Genomic DNA, 23,299 nt, shown 5'->3' on the forward strand with positions numbered 1-23,299 from the left:
ACACAGCCAGCTTCAACTCTAGCTGTGCTTTGGCCACTCGAACTTTCTCCCTACAAACACGAACAGCATCCCTGTATTCTTTCCATGATGCCTGGCCCTCCTTCCAGTAGCGAAACACTCTCTGTTTCCGCCTAATCTCCATTAGAACGTTCCTGGTCAGCCACGCCGGCCTCCTGCCCCACCTGCCTGACTTGCGATATTTTGGAATTGCCTGATCTTGTGCTTCTAGGAGGCATCTCTTAAAGAGTGACCAGCACTGGTGGACATCGAGGCCTTCAAAAGCAGTTTCCCAGGGGACCTTGCTGACTAGTTCCTTGAGCAGCCTGAAGTCCGCTTTCCCCAAATCTAGGGATGAGGTTTTGGTGGCACTTTTCCTTCTGTCACCGTAAATTTTGAACTCAACCACTTCATGGTCGCTATGACCAAGGCGGCCACCAATCACCACATCTCCCATTTTACTAATGGAAAAGACAAAAACACTGAGCAAAATACCTAAAATTGCTTAAGAAATACTCCAGTCTTTTATAATGGAAGAATAAAAAAATCCCTAAAGACTATTTATTTAAAGCATGTTTATTTCCTAAAGAATTTAATCCCATCAAAATACCCACTCAAATTTAGAATAAATTTACATGTACAAATTTCTAGACGTCTGCAGCTGGAAACTGCGTAAAATGTAATGAACAGTATTTCCTAATGTATGAACCACACTTAGATCCAGATAAAATCAACGTATAAAAATAGAGCATGTCCCAAGTCTTAATCTATATCTACTTTCCAAGTTACCTCAAATATTAATGTCAGTAAAAGAACTTTACTAACAGATTTTCTAAAGAATTTTTTTCTAACATTAACAGAAGCAGGAAAGTAAGGAATTACTGATTTTATTATTATTATTATGAGAAAAAAAATACTTTAGCTCTCTAAAATAAACTTTATTCATCTGGGCATAACAACACAGACTAGCAGGAACAAGTCTGTGGAGCGTTTCAATTCAGTTACCAACAATTTGCACTCCCCTTCATAAAGAGGGCAGATAAGAACACATTAAGAACAGGAGGAGGATGAACAGTTGTCAAATCAGTAATCAAGAAAAAAAGAACACCCTCATGAAATGTCGAATAATGACCTGGAAACTAAAATGAGGCACTTGAGCTGAAGCATCAATCATCCAGATAGGGAGAAGTAATATTTAGATGACTCCTGTACACAAAGGCTGAACAACCCACAGAGAAAATGGCTCCAGTAGCTTGTATGATCTAGTTGCAGTCTGATGCGCTATCTCTAGGTAAATATGTCTAAGCAAAGAAAGACCTTACAAGAACAGAGATTACCTCAGAAAAGAGAACTGGGTGTTTGACAGACAGAGCACAATGCAAACACTTTAAAATGTCTGTACACAAATGCAAGAGAAACAAGGGATTAGACAAGGGTTTAATTAATGATGCAAATTAATAGATACTTTGATTTAAAGGTGAAGGCAGACACTGACTGCCCGCAGAATGCTTTAAACAAGTTGTATGGCATGATAGGAAGTATAAAAAAATGACTTTTTATTAGACAGGAGATTACAGAGTTATCTCCACAGAGAAGTGGGATAACCTCCTAGAATTTCCTGAGTTACATAAAACACGGTAGTCACAACACTAGAAGTATTTAGTAGAGAACAATCATATGCCATTAACAAGCACACATATGAAATAATAATTTTAGCAATTAAGTGTGTACTAGATAATTTACCTTCTGTTCAAAGGGGCTCAAAAGAGCTATACTTTTATGCCTCAGTACTGTCTGTACCTTCCTGTATCTAGACTGTACCCAATTCTTGAAATAAAACTAAGCCAAGTAATTTATTTTAAAAGCAACCACATCTAATTGTTGACTGACGGACAATTTAATCAGGCTACCTGGTCAAGTTAACCAGATGATTAAACACTGTTCCTGTGAAATAACATTCAGTAATGGTTTCAACACAAAGACTTACGAAGACAAAGATTTACAAAGACAAGTAAATACCAAAATGAAAGTATAACTACATGCATGCATGCATGTATGTGTATAGTACAAAAGCATACATAGATAGGAAAGAAGACTTTTTCAACTAAAAATGTTTAGACTGTTAATTCATTCATTCATTAAATATAACACATTTAAAGCTAGGAATATTTTGTAAAAAGACAACATAACAGCCTTGCTTACAAGTTCACACAGGCAGGTTATTTCAAATACTAGTTGTAGGACCCCGGTGTTGTGATAACACACTATAGCCAATTATAAAAGTAATTGGATGGGTTTCCTCCTTCCAGTTTTCATGAGGTAAAGGGTAAGCAGTAAGAGTAAGCAGTGACAAAATGAAGCCAGAGGAAACAGCATTCACACATGTAAATTACGGAGCAGTTAGAAGAGGAAAGGAATGCCAAGGCACCTCATTAGTAATTAATATACATTGACCATATGGTGTTTTACCATAACAGTGTTTTAGTTATCTTTCCAGCACAGGTACCCTGTCAAAGAAAGACAAGTTTAAGTGAAAGCTCCATTATTATTACTAAAAATCAATCTAGAAAACTGAATATATCATTAGCATATCCCAAGACACAAAACAAACACAAGACCTGACTAAGAGTTGCTAGCATTTGTTTTCAAATGTTTTGAATGGCGGATCCTGCTTTGGTTCATTTACAAATGGTGAATTCCAACAATATCAGAGATCTAAGAGAAAGAGCTTCCTACTTTAACACAAAACAGTTGCTAGTTTGAAGAAATGGTAAAACAGCATCCATTTTCCTACAGCTATTTCATTGAAACTCCTTGTAAAACTGGTACAGTACAACAAATAACATAAATGTCTACCAAGGATTACTGTAGAAGAAAACAGTTCTGACTTGAAACATACCTTGTCTTGGAAACTCATCTGACTCCCTGTGAACCAGGTCAGAAACACGATTTCCATAGTGCATCCTGGTGTCATGATCATAAGCTTTCAGAGTCTCACTTGAGCTGTAGGACTTCTGTGTTGGGACTCTGCAGTCTTCACTGTCCAGTGAAGAGCTGGTATAGCGACATTCCTTCCCACACCGGCCCCTCGTCAAAGAGCGGTGTCTTCGATCTTTTATGTCCATTGTTGTCTGTCAGATAGATTGTTTTCAGAAAAGCCGCTCTCGTATTTGGGGTCAGTCACTATCACCTAGAAAATTAAAGGATAACACAAAATGAGCAACATTTTGTTTTATTCTATTTTCCCAATGTATCCTTGAAGAAAAATTCAGCACAGCTTGAGAGGAAAAAAAAGACACACATCATGTATCCCTAGAAATTGAAATAATTGACCTGAATAGAAGGGTACGAGGGAAAAAAAAATAAAAAGAGAAAAATCAAATTCTGTATCAGAACTGCATTTTATCTAAATGATCATCATACTGAAAAGTTTAAAATATAATGATAAAGCAAAAACAGTTATCTTCTGATTTTTTGAATGAGCAGAGATAACAATATGGAAATGACAGCATAGTATTTCTTCCTGTTATACAACAGTGCAAAGAAAATCAGACCAAAACCAGCTTTAAATATTTCCTTTCTTACAGGAGGGCTTGCAATTTAGAATGAACCTTGCAGGACAGTTGCACATAGAAGATTATTCCTACTCAGTATTAATGCATAACAGTAGTGTACGTTATGCTTTAACAGCATGTTCACAAGCAGCAGAAAGTAATTTTATTGCCCCTGAAATCTAAGGCCCTGTTCTGACAAAAAGTTTGGACCAGACATCTCCAGCGATCCTTCTGAGACTCGATATTTCCACTCTTCTATGAGGCTCTAAGTACACTGTGGGAAGTGGCTGCTCTTGTGCACCACAGAACATGATCACACCATCTTCTTCGTTGTCCCTCAAGATGACCAGTTTCCCCATCTCGGCAGTTGCAGTTCTTCAAAATTTTGCAAGTATTTTCTTGCTCATGGACCAGAAAGAGAGAGATTCTTGTAGTCTACTTAACTGGGACACACTTACTGAGGCATATACACTGTAATAGATGCCCATTAGCATGCATAAACTGCAAAATGAAAGATACTGTAGAAAGCAAGAAATACAGTCAGCATGAGCACCCTACCCACTGGGTACTAATTATTTCGAGTTGGTATTTGTATCGATGTCTTTCTCTTGTGGTATCCCAGGCCCAGGTCTGTACTGCTTCTTAGAAACCCTCATGACAAAACCTTTTTCTGGAAATGCAACCTTCGCCCACAAAAAACACATCGACATGCTACCAAACAAAACTGGAAAAAAAAACGTATGCTTTTCTGTATGCAGTTAAGGAGGTGAGGAAATGGCTGTGGCTCATTTAGCTGGGAAAGCCAAAGGCACTGCCTTTCCCAGTGCTCCCCTCTGTGGGGGTGTCAACTCTGTGCCCACCAGACACGGGGAGCAGGTCCCCCCTGCCCGCCGCTACCAGCTCTGGCCAGAGCTCTTGCTTCAACTGCCCTGGAGTACGATTCCCCCTGCCACGATAGCTACCAACTCCAGCAGAAAGATGATGAAAAAGCCATAACACAGGCATGTCTTGCATCGCTGCAGTTGCTCACACAGCACATTTAAGGGGGTCACAACACTGGCGTAAGTATTGGCTAAAATACTTTCAGTATTTTGCTTTTTGGCTGCAATAAATGATGTCCCTATGAAAGGATAAATGTACTTGGCCAGATTTGCTAGTGAACTTGAGAGAAGATTTCTTGGCTTCATTTAGACTCTGACATTTAGACTTGTGGTTTTTAACACCTATATTTTAAAGAAGGAAGTCAGGTAACCAGGAGGAACAGCTGCTTTAAGCCACCCACAAGTACTGTCAGTCTGTGAGTGATAAAAAGTATAAACATGCTTACTTTTCTCTTTTTTTCTCTTATTTTCATCTGTCATGCTACATTTCAGAGGGGAAAACAGCATACAGAAAGCCAAAACAAAATCAGAAAGCATTCAGCACTTAAAACGGTAGGGCTATCTTTGGTATATTAGATTAAGGTTAAAACTTTAAAGAAAAACAAAACACCCAAAATATTCTTCCCATTTCTCACCCCTCTGAACATCTAGTGGCTAAACTGACTTCTATATACCTTTATTCTTCAGCTGAATTCTTTGGTCCTGCAATATTTATTGCAGTGTAAAGCACATAAATACCCTTGCTAGCACTGGTGGCACAAACCCTTGCTTGAAGTTTGAGGAGATAATGATCGTTCAGAAGATTAACAATGCCTGGCTCTTTGATCCCAGTTCAATACTATCTCATCAAACTCAGATATCAATACATCACAGTTATAAAACACAGAAACAGATGAATACAGTATAGAACTGAGCAAAAACTGGCAATTACTCTCTGTCTGTCTTCACATTACTGTTTTGTACTTTACAAAAGCCTATTCCATATGAAGGTATTGCCTATTTATCAGTTCAGAAAAACAAACATCTTTTCTTTTTCATGATTGTTGTACTTTAAGCTGTCTGGCCTTATTTCTATTGTTTATGAAAGAACATCTATTTCCTTGTTACATTAAAAAGAAGGATTTACTATGACTGAGATAGTGCTTCTGAGTATTTCCATGATGTTAGCCTATTAAAATATCATCTCAGGCAGATAGAATTAATTGAAATTGTTCCCACAATAAGTTTTCTTAATAGAGTTTAGCGAAATTATGCTACAAATACAAAAATATTGGGTAATGGTAAGATACCATAATCTGCCCTTGCAGCACCTGTAGTGCTGCATCCAGGTCCACAGCCCCAGCACAAGAAGGACGTGGATCTGTTGGAGCAGGTCCAGAGTAGGCCACGAGGCTGATCAGAGGACTGGAGCTGTATCTGCTGCTGATGCACAGATCTACATTGGGCAAGCAGCAACTTACACGTATCTAACAAACTTTAGACTCACCATTCACCCCATGGAAGCTTTCCTGTGGTCACATGCAGGAGCTGTATATCTGCACATAACAATAGCAGTGGTCGCAAGAGTGCAACAATCCAATAGCATTAATATCCAATAGCATTAAAACACTGTATGTGTCCTACAGGCTAAGAAAAAAAAAAAAAAGGAAGAAAAAAAAAAGCTAAGAAATGAAAAATTGTTTTCTTTAAAATAAATTGTTTAAAAACATTTGACCACTTCTTTTTGTTAGCAAAGTCAAATCGATAGGAGGCATGGAGGGAGGACTCAAAATGAATTTTAATGGCTCAGTGAAGCCTACACTAAAACTCCCTTTAAATCTGAAGTTGGTTCTTACACTGATCTTATTTATGTGCTTGTTTCTTGAATTTTCTAATGATCCCTTACTATTACAGTGCACATGGCCATTAGAACTGCCACTCAGTATAGACAGAATGCAATAATCACTTGCAAGTTCAACAGAAAACAAAGCACTTCACATTTACTTTGTGCCCCTAAATAACCCAGCACAACTAGATCAAAACGTTGCAATAGTGCAAACAATATTAGAAAGTCTTTTTTTAAAAAAGAAAAAAACACATAGTACACCGTGTACCTATCTTCATTAAAAAAGCAGGTCTTAAAAGCCTGTACTTCTTTTCATCAATAACAATTGGAAATAAGCTTGTGATTTAGAGATTCAAATGCTGTTCACTATGAGGAAAAATTGATAATTCAGCTTTGACACAGTACAAATTTTCAGTGAATAAATAAAAGGATTATTTAACTGCTGTATTTTTCACGTCTCTTAATATTACTGAAAAGTACATCTTTTACTTCTGGATCGCCTCTGCATTTTTAATAAAAGAAAATAAATAAAATGGAACTTTAGATGAAATAAGAAGACTGTTGCAAGAATAACATTGATGACAATTGTGCTGTTTGTGATTTCTGGTTAAGAAAATCCAAGTATATTTGGACAGTCTGTTTGGTACAATAATGTAAACTCATTTTCTATTGATGTCTTCCTTCTGATTTCTCAGGTTTTTGTGTTTGTGTTTTTTTTTATTTTATTTTACTCAGACACTGAAGTTTCCTTTTAGTGTAGCTAATCTTTCTAGATATCATGCTGAAAATGAGATGTGTTTAGCACAACATTTGAAACAGCAGTTTTAGAACTGTTTTGATGAATGATTTTAGTTAAGTAGCAAAAGACAAACAGTGCTTACAGGCATTACGTGTTGTTCTTTACCACAGGGGGAAAAAAGCAGCTTATTTATTTATTTTAAGGAAATAAAACCTATATAAAGTATTTTCAGATTAAGGGCAGTCAAAATTGTAAATACAACAAAAGCAAATGCTGCAACAAATATGTATGCCATGTTTTTCTGTCTACTTAGGCATGAATATTTTTAGCTACAAATCATCATTGGAGAGTTCTGCGCTGCAGTAGCTTCTTAAAAATGCCAGAACTATTTAAATCTATTATTTAAATTTGACACTGTTTCCCACAGCATTCTCCTCAAGAAACTGGCTGCTCTTGGCTTGGACTTGCATACGCTTCCTTGGGTTAGAAACTTGCTGGGTAGCCGGGCCCAAAGAGTCGTGGTGGATGGAGTTAAATCCAGTTGGAGGCCGGTCACTAGTGGAGTCCCCCAGGGCTCAGTACTGGGGCCAGTCCTCTTTAATATCTTTATCGATGATCTGGATGAGGGCATCGAGTGCACCCTCAGTAAATTCGCATATGACACCAAGTTAGGTGCGTGTGTCGATCTGCTCGAGGGCAGGAAGGCTCTGCAGGAGGATCTGGATAGGCTGCACCGATGGGCTGAGGTCAACTGCATGAAGTTCAACAAGGCCAAGTGCTGGGTCCTGCACCTGGGGCACAACAACCCCAAGCAGAGCTACAGGCTGGGAGAGGAGTGGTTGGAGAGCTGCCTAGCAGAGAAGGACCTGGGAGTATTGGTTGATAGTCGGCTGAATATGAGCCAGCAGTGCGCTAAGGTGGCCAAGAAGGTCAACGGCATCCTGGCTTGTATCAGGAACAGTGTGACCAGCAGGGCTAGGGAGGTGATCGTCCCCCTGTACTCGGCTCTGCTGAGGCCGCACCTCGAGTACTGTGTTCAGTTTTGGGCCCCTCGCTACAAGAAGGACATCGAGGTGCTTGAGCGAGTCCAGAGAAGGGCGACGAAGCTGGTGAGGGGCCTGGAGAACAAGTCCTACGAGGAGCGGCTGAGGGAGCTGGGCTTGTTCAGCCTGGAGAAGAGGAGGCTCAGGGGCGACCTTATCGCTCTCTACAGGTACCTCAAGGGAGGCTGTAGCGAGGTGGGGGTTGGTCTATTCTCCCACGTGGCTGGTGACAGGACAAGGGGGAATGGGCTTAAGTTGAGCCAGGGGAGTTTTAGGTTAGATGTTAGGAAGAACTTCTTTACTGAAAGGGTTGTGAGGCACTGGAACAGGCTGCCCAGGGAAGTGGTGGAGTCACCATCCCTGGAAGTCTTCAAAAGACGTTTAGATGTAGAGCTTAGTGATAGGGTTTAGTGGAGGGCTTGTTAGTGTTAGGTCAGAGGTTGGACTAGGTGAACCTGGAGGTCTTTTAGATTCCCAAAATATTACTTGCATCCGACGTACTTCAGTAACTGGTTGTCAAAAGTGCAGCATGGCCAACTATCAGGTTGATTCCCATCTTGGAATCAACAGCCATTAGGAGTACATTGTGTTGCACCAACTTAGTAAGATGGCAAAGTTTTGTAAAAACAGGTGATAAAAGCAATGAAAACACACAGACATTTACAAAGAGCAAAGTTTAACATGTTTTCAAAGGTAGGCTTATAAACCTTCTGAAATATTACTAAGCAGAACATCACTAGTTATATAAGTGAGACTGAAATGACATCTACTTTTCTTCCAAGATACACAGATATAAAACAGCAAAAAGAATCTGAGGCTGATGTAAAGGAAAGGAAGTGACAGAATAAAATTCTGTGGGTGTCCTGGAGTTTCTTAGATGTGTGAAGTGCTCTTGTTTTTCTCCTCTTTGGGAGTGTTTTTCCTTCTTTTCTCAAACTAGCAACAACTTTCCCTCCATTCCAAACACCGTCCACATCGAAAAATGGGGATTTTCCCCCCCAATGGTAACATTCGTCCAGTCCTAAAAACTATTTACAAATACTTATTAGCCTTTAGGACAGCCATGAGAGCTGTCCATCTCATATATGACCCTTCTATGGGAAAATCAAGTTAAGTGTCGCAAGTTAAATACCCACCTGAAGTCACGCAATGAGATTGCTGCACACTGGGAAACATGAGTTCCAGTCCTTTGTTCTTGATTATTGTACAATTGTTATCTACACACAGTCAGGGCCGTATGCAGTCAAATCAAATAATAAAAGAATCAAGCCCCTACAGTCCAATACAACAAGCCAAGTTTTCAATTAATGTAATGACTTAAAATTGGTATAGCTAAACAAGTTCACAAAATGTATTTAAAGATCTAATATGAACTGGCCACTTCAAAGACCAAGTTTGCTAAAAGTAATTGCCTAAACAACACTATTACTCTTCTGCTGCCTAGAAAGAATAAACAATACTATTATCTACTGATAAAACACTGCTAATGAAGAAAGGTAGAATAATTTATCACTACATAATTAACACAATGCAGTTAAGCATGCTTTAACGATTCTGTATAACAGTTTCCTATCACTAGAGAATACTTTTGAGTCAGGAAATAATTGTCTAAATAATTTTTGATTAAGATCAAACTGATCAACATTTACAGAAGTGAGATAAATATAAATGTCTATGCAATGAATGACAACTTGCTTTATTTAATTGTCCATTGGTGGTCTTTTTTTTAAACTACTAATCCTAGGGTGCAATGTTGTCTTCAATTAAGTTAATGGGATTATTAACCCTACTAAGAAACGGAGCTAAGGCGTCAAGCTAGTTTATGCAAGTTGTGCTCCTCCAGCCATTCTCCTCTCTTTTGCTTTCACCAACGCTTACTTGTGCATTCATTTAATTTTCTACCAGCATTTTCTTATGTTCTGTCCTCTTTTTGGCCTCTTTCTTTCCATTTTCTCGTGAAACTTATTTATCCCTAAAGTTTCAATTATGGATTTGAATGCTGTTCATTTCTACAAGTGTTTTCCTTCACATCCAGGCAAATCCATCAGCTGTCTTGCAACCTCTGAACACTGCTTCCATGTTAGACTGAAGGGTTTTGATATTAAACACATCAATGTGCTATAATACTGGAAAAATGTAATCGACAAAGGACTTATACTTTTCTCGTACTCAAGCAAGTCCATGCCAAGAATTTTAAGACAGCTCCCTCCTAACTCTTCTCCACTTATGTTCAAATGTTCTATAATTCTATACCTGCTGTGCACCTTCATTCCTGCTGGCAGAGCAGAAGTTGTACCACTGGGTAAGGGATGTGCCAAAAGAAAACTATTAGGCATGCACCTTTCACTTCTTGTTTATTCTTAATAGATGACTGTGCTGTTAAGGGGGAACTCTTCCAGAACCTGAGATCACGCAGAGCTCCAACGTACAACTCATCAGAGGATGCTACTATGAGAATACTGTTGCTGAATAGATTTCTCAGCAATTTTCAGACCTCTATAAAACAATTCTTAGAACTCACCAAATGTAGTAATCATGCAAAAAGCTATGATTTTAGGTACTTTACCTATCATTTCAGTTGAGAACAACACCTGCTGTTGACACTAAATTTACATTATTCGTTCTCATTCTGAGCAAGAAACACAGTCCTTCTTTCCCTAAAGCCTCTATTGAACCCTACCTTAATCTGATACTAATAATTTTCACATGCTTATTAACAAGATGCTTTAATATGCTTTCTCCTTGCTAGCAGTGCCAACCTAGTAAAATAATGTTTAAAGAAGGTTTTATTAGAAACTACTTTTAAGGCTGTGTAAACTTATGATGATAATAAAACATGGTATATTTTTAAAATTCCTCATAGCAATTAAGAGAAAAAAATACAGTCCTTTTGTGTGTGTACAACTATTAACCTCATTACTTGGGAGTTCTCTGACTCATTAAACAGATTTTTATCAGAAATAACCTAACTTCCTACAGGGATCCATTGTTTCAAAGGTTCAAGGTAAGGTAAGGAAACGAAAAATGAATAAAAAAACAATGGAAAACCATTTAAGGTGGATGGAAAAGATGACATTATATATCAACAGTTTCCATAAAAGCATATTCAGAAATATTTTAAATTCTTTATCACCACATACAGTGACGAAACTTTGCATAGTGAAATCAGAAGGCAGCAAGGTAAGTTTCTCAGATGGCAACCATACCTCAAGTGTCATTCCATCTGTCAATAAAGGAAAGTGTATTCCTTTATAAAAAATTGATTAACCATCACAGCAATGGATAAAACGAATACAACTGTTATACAAAATGAACAAGTGTAACTCAAAAACTCTGAAGTGAATTTCCAGCGTTTGCACAGCTAGCGGCTGGCAGGGCTAGCTAGAATTGAGGTCTGAAAGCTGTTCCACCCAAAATTGCAACATAAGATTTGCTTGCATATTATCATAGCAAAAGAGGACAGAAAGCATTACCTTGATAAATGGAAGTCTTTCAAATCAACCAGTACAGGACAACAAGTAGAAAATTCTTCCTAATATTGTACCATCATTGTGCAGACCTAACTACAGCTTCTGTTCCATCTCCAAATTAGAAAGAAGAAAAAAAAAAAAAAAAAAAGACCACATCACTCTGGAGGAAAACCTCTCTAGAGATAAGGCCACATGCTTTATGACATGTTTGGCTATGTAGTCATGGAGGACAGTATGTTAATTCAATGTACACTTTCACAAGGAAACATTCTTCTGCGGCCCGCCCAGACTGGACCATCATTTTGCTTACTATCAGCCACTTGAGACTGCCTCCAAAGAAAGTCTGTCATTTGCTGGTGGACAAGAGTTTGTTTTTTTTATGTCACTCTGTCAGCAGTCACTGCTCACTTGGTGGAGTTGTCAGAAATAAAACCATCCTGGCTCCTCAGCTGCCCAAGTTCTCAATGTGATCTTCATCCAGCACCCGGCAGGAGGTGCCCCGGTCACCTGAAGATATAGCAAGGTCTGAAGCAGTTCCAGCACAAAACTCAGGATTTCATGGGGGAGCTATTCCCAGATAAGCCAAAAGACCAGCCATCTCCATTTCATCATGTGTGGCTGAGGTTTAGAAAGCAAGAATAGTCTCAAGGAAGCAACCGGTTAAAAAACACACACACTTGTCCGAATGCTTTAAAAGTAGAAAAATTATCTCTGCATGCAGGCTTAAAGCCAACTTTAAAACTTCAACACAAAATAAGGCAGAGACTACAGGAGTGTCTGCACAGAGGTGCAGCACGCATTACTGCAGTGGGGTTCCTACCATACATTTCTATTAATGAGAGAACAGAATAAAGGTACTTTTATTTTTAATCGCACAAAAATGGTATGCCACAGAAAGCAGAACAAGCTTTGCTGCTTATTCCATTTAACAACACAGACCATCTCAGGGAACCTAAGATGAAACACAGTTCTAGAGTAAAGAACATTTAGAGGGACTAAGAGCACAGTTTAACACAAGTAACAATCACAAGCTCTATCGCAAGCCCCCAAACCCTACTGCAAGCCTGTAAGTTTCCAAATTTCATTTGACAATGCTGATTTGGTTGTAGTTCCTTAAAACCAACTTTAGTTGTTCTTTGTGATACTCACATATATAGTACATTATTCTGAGGTAGAAAAGAAAATCAAATAGATCAAAAGCTTAAGTTGTTATAGTGGTTTACCTACTGTGAGGAATATTTCAGCAATTCGTGTCAATAGAGGGCTTGAAGGGTAAACCTTGAGGCTCTGATATCTGGGGGGTGTTCAGAATAACTGCTAACTATTGTGACTATTGCATGGGACACTACGCAAGTCTCTGATATCTGGCCAAGAGATTAAGGAAAAGGGGAAAGCTGAAGGATGACTAAAAGACAAAGCTTCCATGGGATGCTGCACAAGTCTCTGACATCTGGCCAAGATGGACAAAAGAGAAGGACAAGGACAAAGCCTGGGAGGAAGATTATGAGCCTTCAGCACGAGACCTCCAGAGGGACCACTGGAGACTGATATGCATGCGCCAGTGGGAGAGTTTGGATTCTGGGAACTAATTATAATAACCCTGCCTTTTCTAGAAGTAGTAATGAATATGTATTAGCCTAGGAGCATAAAAACCAGCCACCTGGTGTAACTGGTCCATGTGTTGGAGGAGCCCAGACTCCCTACGCACCCAGCACTGTTTACTTGCTTTTTATTGACCCCATAAATAAATCTTATAAAGCTATATTGACTTGGAATTTATAACACCTACCAAATCCTTCCATTTCTGTTTCCAATGGAGCATTCAAAACAAATACTACATATAAACTCAGGATCCCACAGATGTCAATGTTGGTTCCCTGCTTTCTCTTCTTCTATAGTCCCTTCTGCCAGCCTGCAAATGGCTTGCAAGTTTAAGTCAATATAGTGGAGCAGGGAGCTAATGTTTCCTCTTTGCTGCATTTAATTTAAAACAGGTGTCATTATCCGTGCTTAGAGAAACCCAAGCCACTGGAAAGTGTGTATATAGAAGAAACTGTCACTTAACTGCATTCTTAGGATTAGTACAGGAAAGGATGGGTCCCTAAAGACCACCCAGGTGTCCCAGTAGATTAGGAAGGAGTTCCATTGCTACCAGAAGATAGTAAGATAGTTTTCAGCTATTTCAATGAAGTATCCTAATTAACCATCTCCTTTCCATCTCCTTTTTAAATCACTTTCCTGTGTGACTCACCTTTTTTTTTTTTTTCCCCAGTTATGTCTGAGATAAACTGCTGTCTATGTTGATGAGTCCAGAATTTCAAGCATATATTTCTGTTTATGAAACATGATCACCCAGACACAAACTGCTAGCTTTATGGTAGTCACACAAGAACCTCGATGCCCTGAACAAAGACTGCTGTATGTATCATCATACTACATCCTTCACAAACTAATTTACTAATGCTCTATGTTTTAAAGCACTTCTCATCACCAGGAAAGACGCTGAGATCCCATATATACTAACACACAAGATTACTGAGACAAAAAGAAGAGCGAAGTCATAGAACAACCCTGCTATTTAAAGCCTCTATTAGCTTCAGTAGGTTGTTCTAGTTTACAGTCAGGGAGAAAAACAGCCTCCTATCTCTGTACTCCTCAGCGCAGGAAGGAAACTGGAAACAAACGCAATAAACGCTTTATTATCCTGAACTGAAATCAATAAACTATCAACAGTTTTAACCTAATTTACTAGGAAACAGAATTGGAAAGGTATCTGACAAGGCTTTTCATATACATTAAAAGCCATCAGATTGTAAATTTAGGTCAATACTGAGCCAGACAGCAACCTACAGGTGAAGTGATCCATATACCATTACCAATTTCCTCAGTCATCCCAAGTCCCTCAGTAGTTTCTAACTTGCATGAAATATTTCATGAATTATTAAAATAAAAACAAAAGCAAAAACAAAGAAAAGAAATAACTCTCTATGCATTTTTCAGTGTGATGAGTACATGTATGTCACTGAAAACAAATTCTGTGCTAACAGTGGTTGAGACCATGACTACCACCCATGCTGGATTTGCAAGCTCAGTCTTGCCCCCCCCCAAAAAAAAAAAAAAAGCCTTCTACTTTAAAGACAGGAGGTTTAGGAGGTGTACATTTGAGTACTTTGAAAATGGCATATCGGAAACAACTACGAAGTGACATCTCTTACATAATGTAAACTCATATAAAGATTTCATCCATGACAGAAATTACTGAAAGAGTCTGGACAACTCTAGTTGTCTTTCCAGTAACACAAAATAACAGGTGAAACAGAAGACTGTATCTGAATGTGCTACATTAGGGATCAAGAATACCTCCTTGATTTGTATTCACACTGACTCCATTCTAGGAAAAATTACTCCTTGAACCACACAAAGCCAACTTTCTGCAGATGAGTTTTGTGCTTATACAAGCAGCTAGAACGTAAAATTGAAATATATATATATATATATTTGTTCAATCATATACAAGTAGACAAAAATAAACAACACTGAGAATCCATGAATGTATTTACATGGCTAGTTTCAATTAGTTCTGAAACACTATTAAAGATAAGATCAATGCTGTTTATTTCAGCAACCAACAGAAAAGGACTTCAACTTGCATCAATCAGCTATCCTCTGTTACATTCTCATTTCTTGAGGGGCAAGCTAAAAGAATGACAGCCACCATACTGAGCAAGCATGCTAGGACTTAACAACTGAGCAGCAGCAGGAACAAAGTTACGACAATATAATGAGATTATAAAATTCTATAATTTTGTTTGGAAAGAGCACTACAGGAAACATCTTACACGGCTACACATCTTAGAATCAAAGAATGGCTTGGGTTGGAAGGGACCTTAAAGCCCATTCAGCTTCAACCCCCTGCCATGGGCTTGGACACCTCCCACCACACCAGGTTGCCCAAAGCCCCATCCAGCCTGGCCTTGAGCACTTCGAGGGATGGGGCAGCCACAGCTTCTCTGGGCAACCTGTTCCCATGTCTCACTGCCCTCACAGTGAAGAATTTCTTCCTCATATCTAATCTAAACCTACTTTATTTTAGTTCAAAGCCATTCCTCCTTGTTGTATCACTCCACCCCCTGACAAAGAGTTCTTCCCCAGCTTTCCTTTAGCCCTCTTCAGGCACTGGCAGGCCACTGTGAGGTCTCCTCGGAGCCTTCTCTTCTCCAGGCTGAACAACCCCAGCTCCCTCAGCCTGTCTCCGCAGGGGAGGTGTTCCCACCCTATCACTGGTGTACTTAGAGAAAGCTTTCTCGCTGCCCTTGATGTCCCTGACCAAATTTACTTCTAATAGTGCTTTGGCTTTCCTAACCTGATCCTTGGCTGCTGAAGCAATGTCTTTGTATCCCTCTCAGCCTATCCATCCTTGCTTCCACCATCTGTAGGCCTCCTTTTTCTGTTTGATTTTGGCCATGAGCTCCTGGAGGAGGTGAGCCTTGAATATTAACCAACTTTCTTGGGCCCCTCTTCTCTCCAAGGATTTGCCCCATGGTACTCTACCAAGCAGATCCCTGAAGAGGGGAAAGTCTGCTCTCTAAAGGTTCAAAAACTTAAAAATTTGCTTACTTAAATATTTGCATAGGGTATTATTCCAAATATCATATTTATTTATTTTGTCTACAAGTCCCATTCCTCAGTCTCATTAAAGTATTATAAAGAACACAGTCTGCATGAACCCTTATTCCTTTAAATGTTTTCTTAATTTACTTTTAAAACAACTTCAGGTCAATTTTCAACTCCTCTTTGATTTTGTTTTCCTTCCACAAAGTAGCATCGTATTATGCTCATACCTGGTAACTATAAAATGCAACTGAAAACAAAACACAATTCCTTAAAGTAGCTTGCAGAACAGATTTATGTCTCTGCAACTTAGGATTGGTGATAACATTTATATATTACAAGATCTGCAGAAGACAGATGCTAAAACATGCAAATCTCAATACCTAAGACCGAAGCAATTCTCCAAAAGACAGACCTGAGTAACCCAAATTGCAACTGAATATACATAGGCAGAATATCTGTCACTGGAAAATAGTGATTCTTAAGCATAAAAGAAAACCAGTTAACTCCTTGCCTATATTATACTTTCAAGAAAATCTATATACTCACAGAATGTCTTGTCTGAATCCTCAGTTTTCCAGTTGGATTGGCTTAATTTACAGAACTAATATTAGTTCTCAGAAATTCGAGTCCGAACAAGCAAACTTTCCCCTCTGTTTTGCAAAGGTGAAGAATGTTAGATTTCCCTTTCTTTCAGTCATTTAGCCATCAGAAATGCTTTTATATTCTGTATCAAAAATTGACATGAGACTACAGAATACCTTCCAATAATTGAGACTACAGAATTAGGAAATGTCCTATTTAGAAATTGAGTTTTGAGTGATAAGAATGAAATACAAATTGGTCCGTTGTTCCGTGACTCCATTTAGACTGCACTAATATTAGTTCTGATACAGTGCAAGTGCATCACCAGACAGATGGTCAGATCAGTGCTTCAAATGGGTAAGATTTAAAAACTGTAATTCAACATTAAACGTTGACATATCAGTTAATTTGATTTTTTTTAATGAAGAATAAAAATGCTTTTAGAAGTTCATACATGTGTATATATATTTATATATATATTTATATATATATTTATATATATATACAGTCATCCATACATTTCAGAAATCAGATATGTCTAATAATAAGACAACTTATAAATGTATAACCAGGATAACCCTATTTTTGCTAAGTAACATAACTTATCATAAGGTCCAAAAGCATGTTTCTATACTATTCCCAGGAAGAATTTCACTATGGAAAAGCAAAGCGTCAGTATCACAAAAATCACCCATAACTTCTAGTCTAACATGTGTATTGTAGACTACAAATGCTGTGGTTCAAGCTGCACAGTTAAACCAAACATCTCTGGCTCACATTAGAGCCCAGTATGGCAAAAAAGAATGGAGTAACAATAATGGAGGAGTATACAAGGCAACAGAGAGTTTTTCATCTAGATTAGTGAGACAAAACCAAAACAAGTCACAGTGGAAGTACCAAAAACAGATTTAACAGACAACTCAGTGCAAGATTTGTGGTGGAGCAAGGTATCCCTGACCATACATGGAAAATTGGAACCATACGGTCCCTTCCAACACAAACTATTCTATGATTAAAAATCAGAACAAACAGAAGCATTAAAGGTTTGTGAATATGGGACACCCATTTGACAGCTGTATTCCAAACATACCAAGATTTTCTTTTCTGCATTTATTACCAGAACTTCATTCAAGTTCCTTGGATTTCAGCTACATTATTTTGACACATTCTTACTCCTCAATTGTATAAGCTTCTTAATTTTGACTGTTTCCTGAACCTCTCTGTATTACTTGAAATCCTACTCCTTCACTTCTCTTGGATTCCCAAATTCTAGGTAGAGTTGATGCAGAGCAATCTACAGGTCTCTTTATAAATGATTCCAGTGTGGGGCAACGTCACAGATTTGCACAAATCAGCTGTTCATCATGTGCATTTACAATATTACAGAACATTAATGAGTTTTTGCTGTGTATATTTATGTGCAACTCTTTGTGAACTCATTATTAGCCAGGATATGTCACTTAGAGAAATGGGCTGATAAAAGAAAAATAACTAATACATAATCCCAGTACATGGAGTACCACTCAACAGTGCTTGTAACTGTTGTCCTGAATCCAAAATGCATTAATACATCAAATTCTGTATCTGGCAAGTAATGTTTACCAAAATTATAATTTTTTTTTAAGACTGCTGAACATACCTTAAAAATTCAAATGTAAAAGACTTCTCCATGGACAGTAATTATTTTATTTTATTTTTAAACAAAGACTCAATTCCCCTTAGCCCCAAAATAAGATGAGATTTCATGCACAAGTTTATCTCCTTCAAATCAATAAAAAACATTAAAAATAGTGCAGTTAACTAATCTGAGTACTACTGCAAGTCTTGTAGGACTACTGCACTGCATATGAAATTTACTGGTTGAAAGGTACTTCAGAAAGTTTTTAGGTTTTATGAGAACACTTCCAAAACATGAGCAGTCACTTACAAAAAGTATTCAGGTGACTTACCAAGTCTTAAAATATGTTTTTTTCCATGGCATTACTTTTAAAATGAGTCTGTTTGGGCAAATTTCAAAGAATGTATGGTTCACATACTTTAAAGAGAATTCACTTATAATTCAGTATTTGATAGAGGTAATGCTTAATTGTTTCTAAGGAGTCTACAAAAGAAAATATTTCTTTTTCTTATTCAACAAACATTGAACTAAAATTATGTTTTGCTTTGTTTTCTCACTCAGGATTGAATTTGACACTCTAATAGAGTAGAGAAAAGCAGCCTGTGCTAGTTAATGTATTTTAATTACTGAAGTCCCAATTCTCCTTGTTTTGTATTAGAAAGAATTAATAAGACCTACATTTTGGAATATGGCATTAATGCTGATAGAAGAGGCTTTCTTCCAGCACATTCTGATTCATTATCCAAGCAATTCAAAGAATTACTAACATGCAAATTAATGCAAGCAGTGTGCAGATTTGAATCCAACTACGGACACAACGGCATATTTTTAAAAGCTTACATAACCATGGGCACGGTTAATTGTTTTAAGCTATAACTAATGTTAATGAGAGGGCGAGAATTATTGTTTTCTTTTCAAGTGCTATAAATCTTAAATTTTCTTAGAACAGATACCAGAAGCTAATGAAAGGATTTAAGTTTAACAGAGCAAGGTTAATAAACACTTTTCAAATTATGACATTTCATAATATAGATCTTCAGAGCCAGTTTTATCTTCTTCACATAAAGATAATGATGATTATCAGCTCTGCAGCTCCTATAAATCACTTCACCTCCATTGAGTTAATGGAGATATGTTGATTTGCATCAGCTGAGAATTCTGCCAGAATCTGCCCTCAAGCAGGGTCAGCATGGTCATTTTGAAAGCTCTTTTTCAGAGAAAAGACAAAGTTGCATACCAGTAAAAGCTTTGGTTACGTCAAAAATATGTGTGTACAAACCTGTAAATACACCATTTAGAACCGCACTCAACTTTGCACAGTACAGCTCTGTATTTACAGGTTTTGAACAGCTGAGCAGTTCTCACCTTCTCTGCTGCCACACATGGGCCCCCTTCTGCCCCACACCTCCTGCTCTGCGCTAAGCACTGGGCACCACTGGGGTGTTTCTGGCCCCAAACACATCCCACCCAGCATACCCCATCTGCAGCAGGAGTGGTACGCGAATTTCAGGGAAAAGAAGGAAGAGAGGATGTAGCTCTGATGTGTCCAAATGCAGTACATGTATTAGGATATTTATTTATTTATCCAAGCAAATATTCTGGGTAGTTTTAATAGTAATGAAAAATAAAAAATAAAATAAAAATAAAAAAAAACCTTCAAGCTGGTTATTATTTGATGGATTTTTAATTTGAACAGATAGAAAATACTCTTCAGATTATATTCAGACTCTATGGGAAGTTTTAAAACCTTCCAGAGACCTCCAAAGGCAATTATACTAGAGGAGTTTTCTAGATTTACACCTGACTGAGATGGAAAGGTCTGCGTACATCAAATATTAAAAACAAACTCGCTATAAATAACCTCTAGCTGAAGCACAGCTCCAGTGACAGCATTTTTTTCTTTTTCTCTCATTTTTGACCCTTGACATAGCAGTGTGAAAACAGTAAAAGAAAAGATCAAATATGTATCTACAAAATAACCTAAAATTTTCTAATTCACATGATCTTACCACTGAAAGAAATGTACTGGCATGTGTGGTCATTACCTGAACACGAAGATTCTTTATCACACAAACAGAACTGGCCAGAAAAAATACCAAAGTACAACTCAAAAAGACTAAACTACAACTCAGTCTTGCCACATAACTTTAATAGGATAATTGATTTTTAATACTGTAAGACTATTCTGCATCTCTCCTAAAATATTTGTAAATGATATCCCAGAATAAGACATGGCCCTAACTATCTGAGCACCACTTGATATTTGCTTTATGTTAATAGACATTCTCTTGAGTGGCTGTGCTTGAATATATTATAAAGAATAAAACGAAACACTATTTAGCAGTGTTTTTAAAACCCTGAGTAATTTCCATAATTTGTGACAGTTGGCAGAATTTGATGGTATCTAACATTGATTTTTATGTTTCAAGATGACAATCATTACACTATTATCTGCAGTTTGAGCAGTGGAACCTGACCTCCTAATTAGTATGAAAAACTGTTCCAGTTGCAACCCCAGTAAGTCACAACAAGTCAATAATTTTAACAAGAATTAATTTTAAAAAATGTACAAGGTTGTATTGGAAGCTATTCCAGCATGTCTATTGATTAACATTTGGTATTACATCCTATGAAGGACTCATTAAATACTGCATCAATCTAAGTGTAATTTTTGTTTGTTTTACTTACTATAAAACAAAATAAAACAGAACGAAGCACTAAAAGATTATTAAGGTAAAGGAGCCTTTTCGTTTCCTATGTTGCCACCACGCTACACTGGACAGTAATACAAAGAAAGACTTCAAACTGTGCTGTAACACTGTTTATGACTAAGAAAGCTGCAACTTCCTCATATGACAACATGAAATATCTTAATCGATCTCATAAATTTCCAGATACAAACCATTTAGTTCCTGCCATACGTGGAATCAGTCATACCTTGATTATTGTGACCCAGGTTATTATCTCCCCACAGGTATTTTCCTTTTTAAAAACATGTGAAAATGGGGTATGTACACTAAAAACCTGAAAAAATTTCTTTAGTTTATGTTTCTGCTTGACTTTAAAAGGATATCACTAATTAAAAATTAATTGTTGTTTGGAAAGCTGCTAAAATAATAACATTCATTAACATGGCATCTACCAAGACAAACTTTGAATCCATTCATCTTCCTTACATTATTATTATATCTATTAAACAAAACAAAAACTACTACTTCTGCTTCCATATGTCTGAATTAAAAGGAGAATTTTCACTTCAGTATTTGAGGTTTTCATGTACAAAACATCTTTCTTTCAAATACATTTATATTCTTGAAGATCATAACAAGGTTCAACAGAAAAATAAATGTAAGTAAAAGCCTGAGACTGATACACTTGTAAATCCACAAACACATACAAATCTGTGTGTCGATGCTAGGTGGCAGTACTGTGTAATTAAAACCCAAAGCTTTCTTCACTGTATGTGACTCACTTCAGGCATTTTTCAAAACAAGCAACTTGCACATTTGGAATAATAATTTAAACAACAAATAGATCTCTTTTTCCCTTTGATTTCATCTCCTGAGAACTATACTCCTTATACTTAAAAGTTCTCAAAATTAAATTTCTTATCCATAAAACTGTGTTCTAACACAGCAGAGTTATGTGAAATAACTCAAAAATTAGGAGACAGACTTTGTTTCCATCCTGCAGCATTACAGTCCTATTCTTTGCTATTGCACAATTTCTAACTCCTGGGTAGGTTCTGACCTCGCTTTTCTCTGCATCTCAGAAACAGAATTACCTAGTGTTTGAGGTATGCACTTTTAAAGCCTGTTTTAGTATCAAGATGTATTTGATGTAATGGGTCACTTCTAATCATTTGATCCATGTAGCAAAAATGCTATAGCTTCTACCAAGTAACATGTACACCACAGAGTACTTATAATTTTTTGTAGCTACCACACATGATGAATGGTTGCACTTATTTTCCTGCATAGAATTTCTGAAACGTGTCTCACTTTGTATGATTATTGCCAGAAAAAAAGCTTGTTCAATTCATACAGACACATCAATTACAAGAGGACTAAGGTAAGTCTGCCTATTCAAAAAGCATCAATGACAGAACACTGTCAGGTAAAGTTTCAGTATTATCGTGACTATAGCAATCACAATAACATACAGCGTCAGTTATATTCAGCTTATTCAACAGCGAGTACTGCTTACATATAATACTGTGTATGTAAATAATACAGAACATTTCTTCATTTAAAAACACATGCAAATGGGGAAACAGGAGCACTGTATAATAATACAAATATAACATTTGTTTTTACTGTGAAGAGTACTGTTAAGGACCTGGGAATCACTGATTATATATAAAGAGATATGTCTCTTCCCCAGATTTTTAGTAATAATAGGCATACACTTACTGTATTCATTACAGAGTATTAAGTGAGATGTACAGAGTCCCAACTCAATAAAAAGCACAGTAGTCGATTAACGGGCCTCAAAATCACAGCACTGAGACATAAAGGTGAAAGCTGAGGGCACATGGCTCCTCCACGAGTATCAGGAGCAATTTGTCCAAAAGTTCTAGAGTCTAGTTACCAACTCATCCAACATCAATTGCCTGCCAGCTGTCTAATACTCGTAAAGCATTTCTCATCCTCTCCAGTTCTGATCATGGCTCCACATTTTAATATTCAAAAACTACATTTATTTTAGGGCTTTCTTGTACAGTCTACAGGCAGACTAGAACACTCTGGAGTACAAATATATATATAATGAAAACTCTACCATCACAAAATATGAATGTTTAAAACACATATCTGTTGTTCCTAACTTCTGCATCAGCATGAGGTTGTGCCCCTAGTGGTAATAGGAACAGAGTAAGAGCTACCTACCACGACACTACCTATCAATGGCAACAATGTCATCTGTAGAAGTGTTAAGTACCAGAGATGACAGTTCTATTTTTGTGCATCATATTAACA

At 37.4% G+C, this 23,299-nt stretch overlaps 1 protein-coding gene across 4 annotated transcripts in view; it reads right to left on the minus strand.

Moving 5' to 3' along the window:
* Window positions 1-23,299, minus strand: part of TENM2 (teneurin transmembrane protein 2) — a 1,369,797-nt gene that overhangs the window by 519,787 nt on the left and 826,711 nt on the right. For all 4 annotated transcript variants that reach the window (XM_084535365.1, XM_084535362.1, XM_084535363.1 and 1 more), the window contains one exon: window positions 2,897-3,187. In XM_084535365.1, coding sequence (XP_084391491.1) covers window positions 2,897-3,122 — 226 coding nt within the window. In that variant the 5' untranslated portion in view covers window positions 3,123-3,187. The remainder of the gene's footprint in view (window positions 1-2,896; window positions 3,188-23,299) is intronic.

Source organism: Aythya ferina (assembly GCF_964211825.1).
Source record: "Aythya ferina genome assembly, chromosome: 14".
NCBI classification, from domain to species: domain Eukaryota; kingdom Metazoa; phylum Chordata; class Aves; order Anseriformes; family Anatidae; genus Aythya; species Aythya ferina.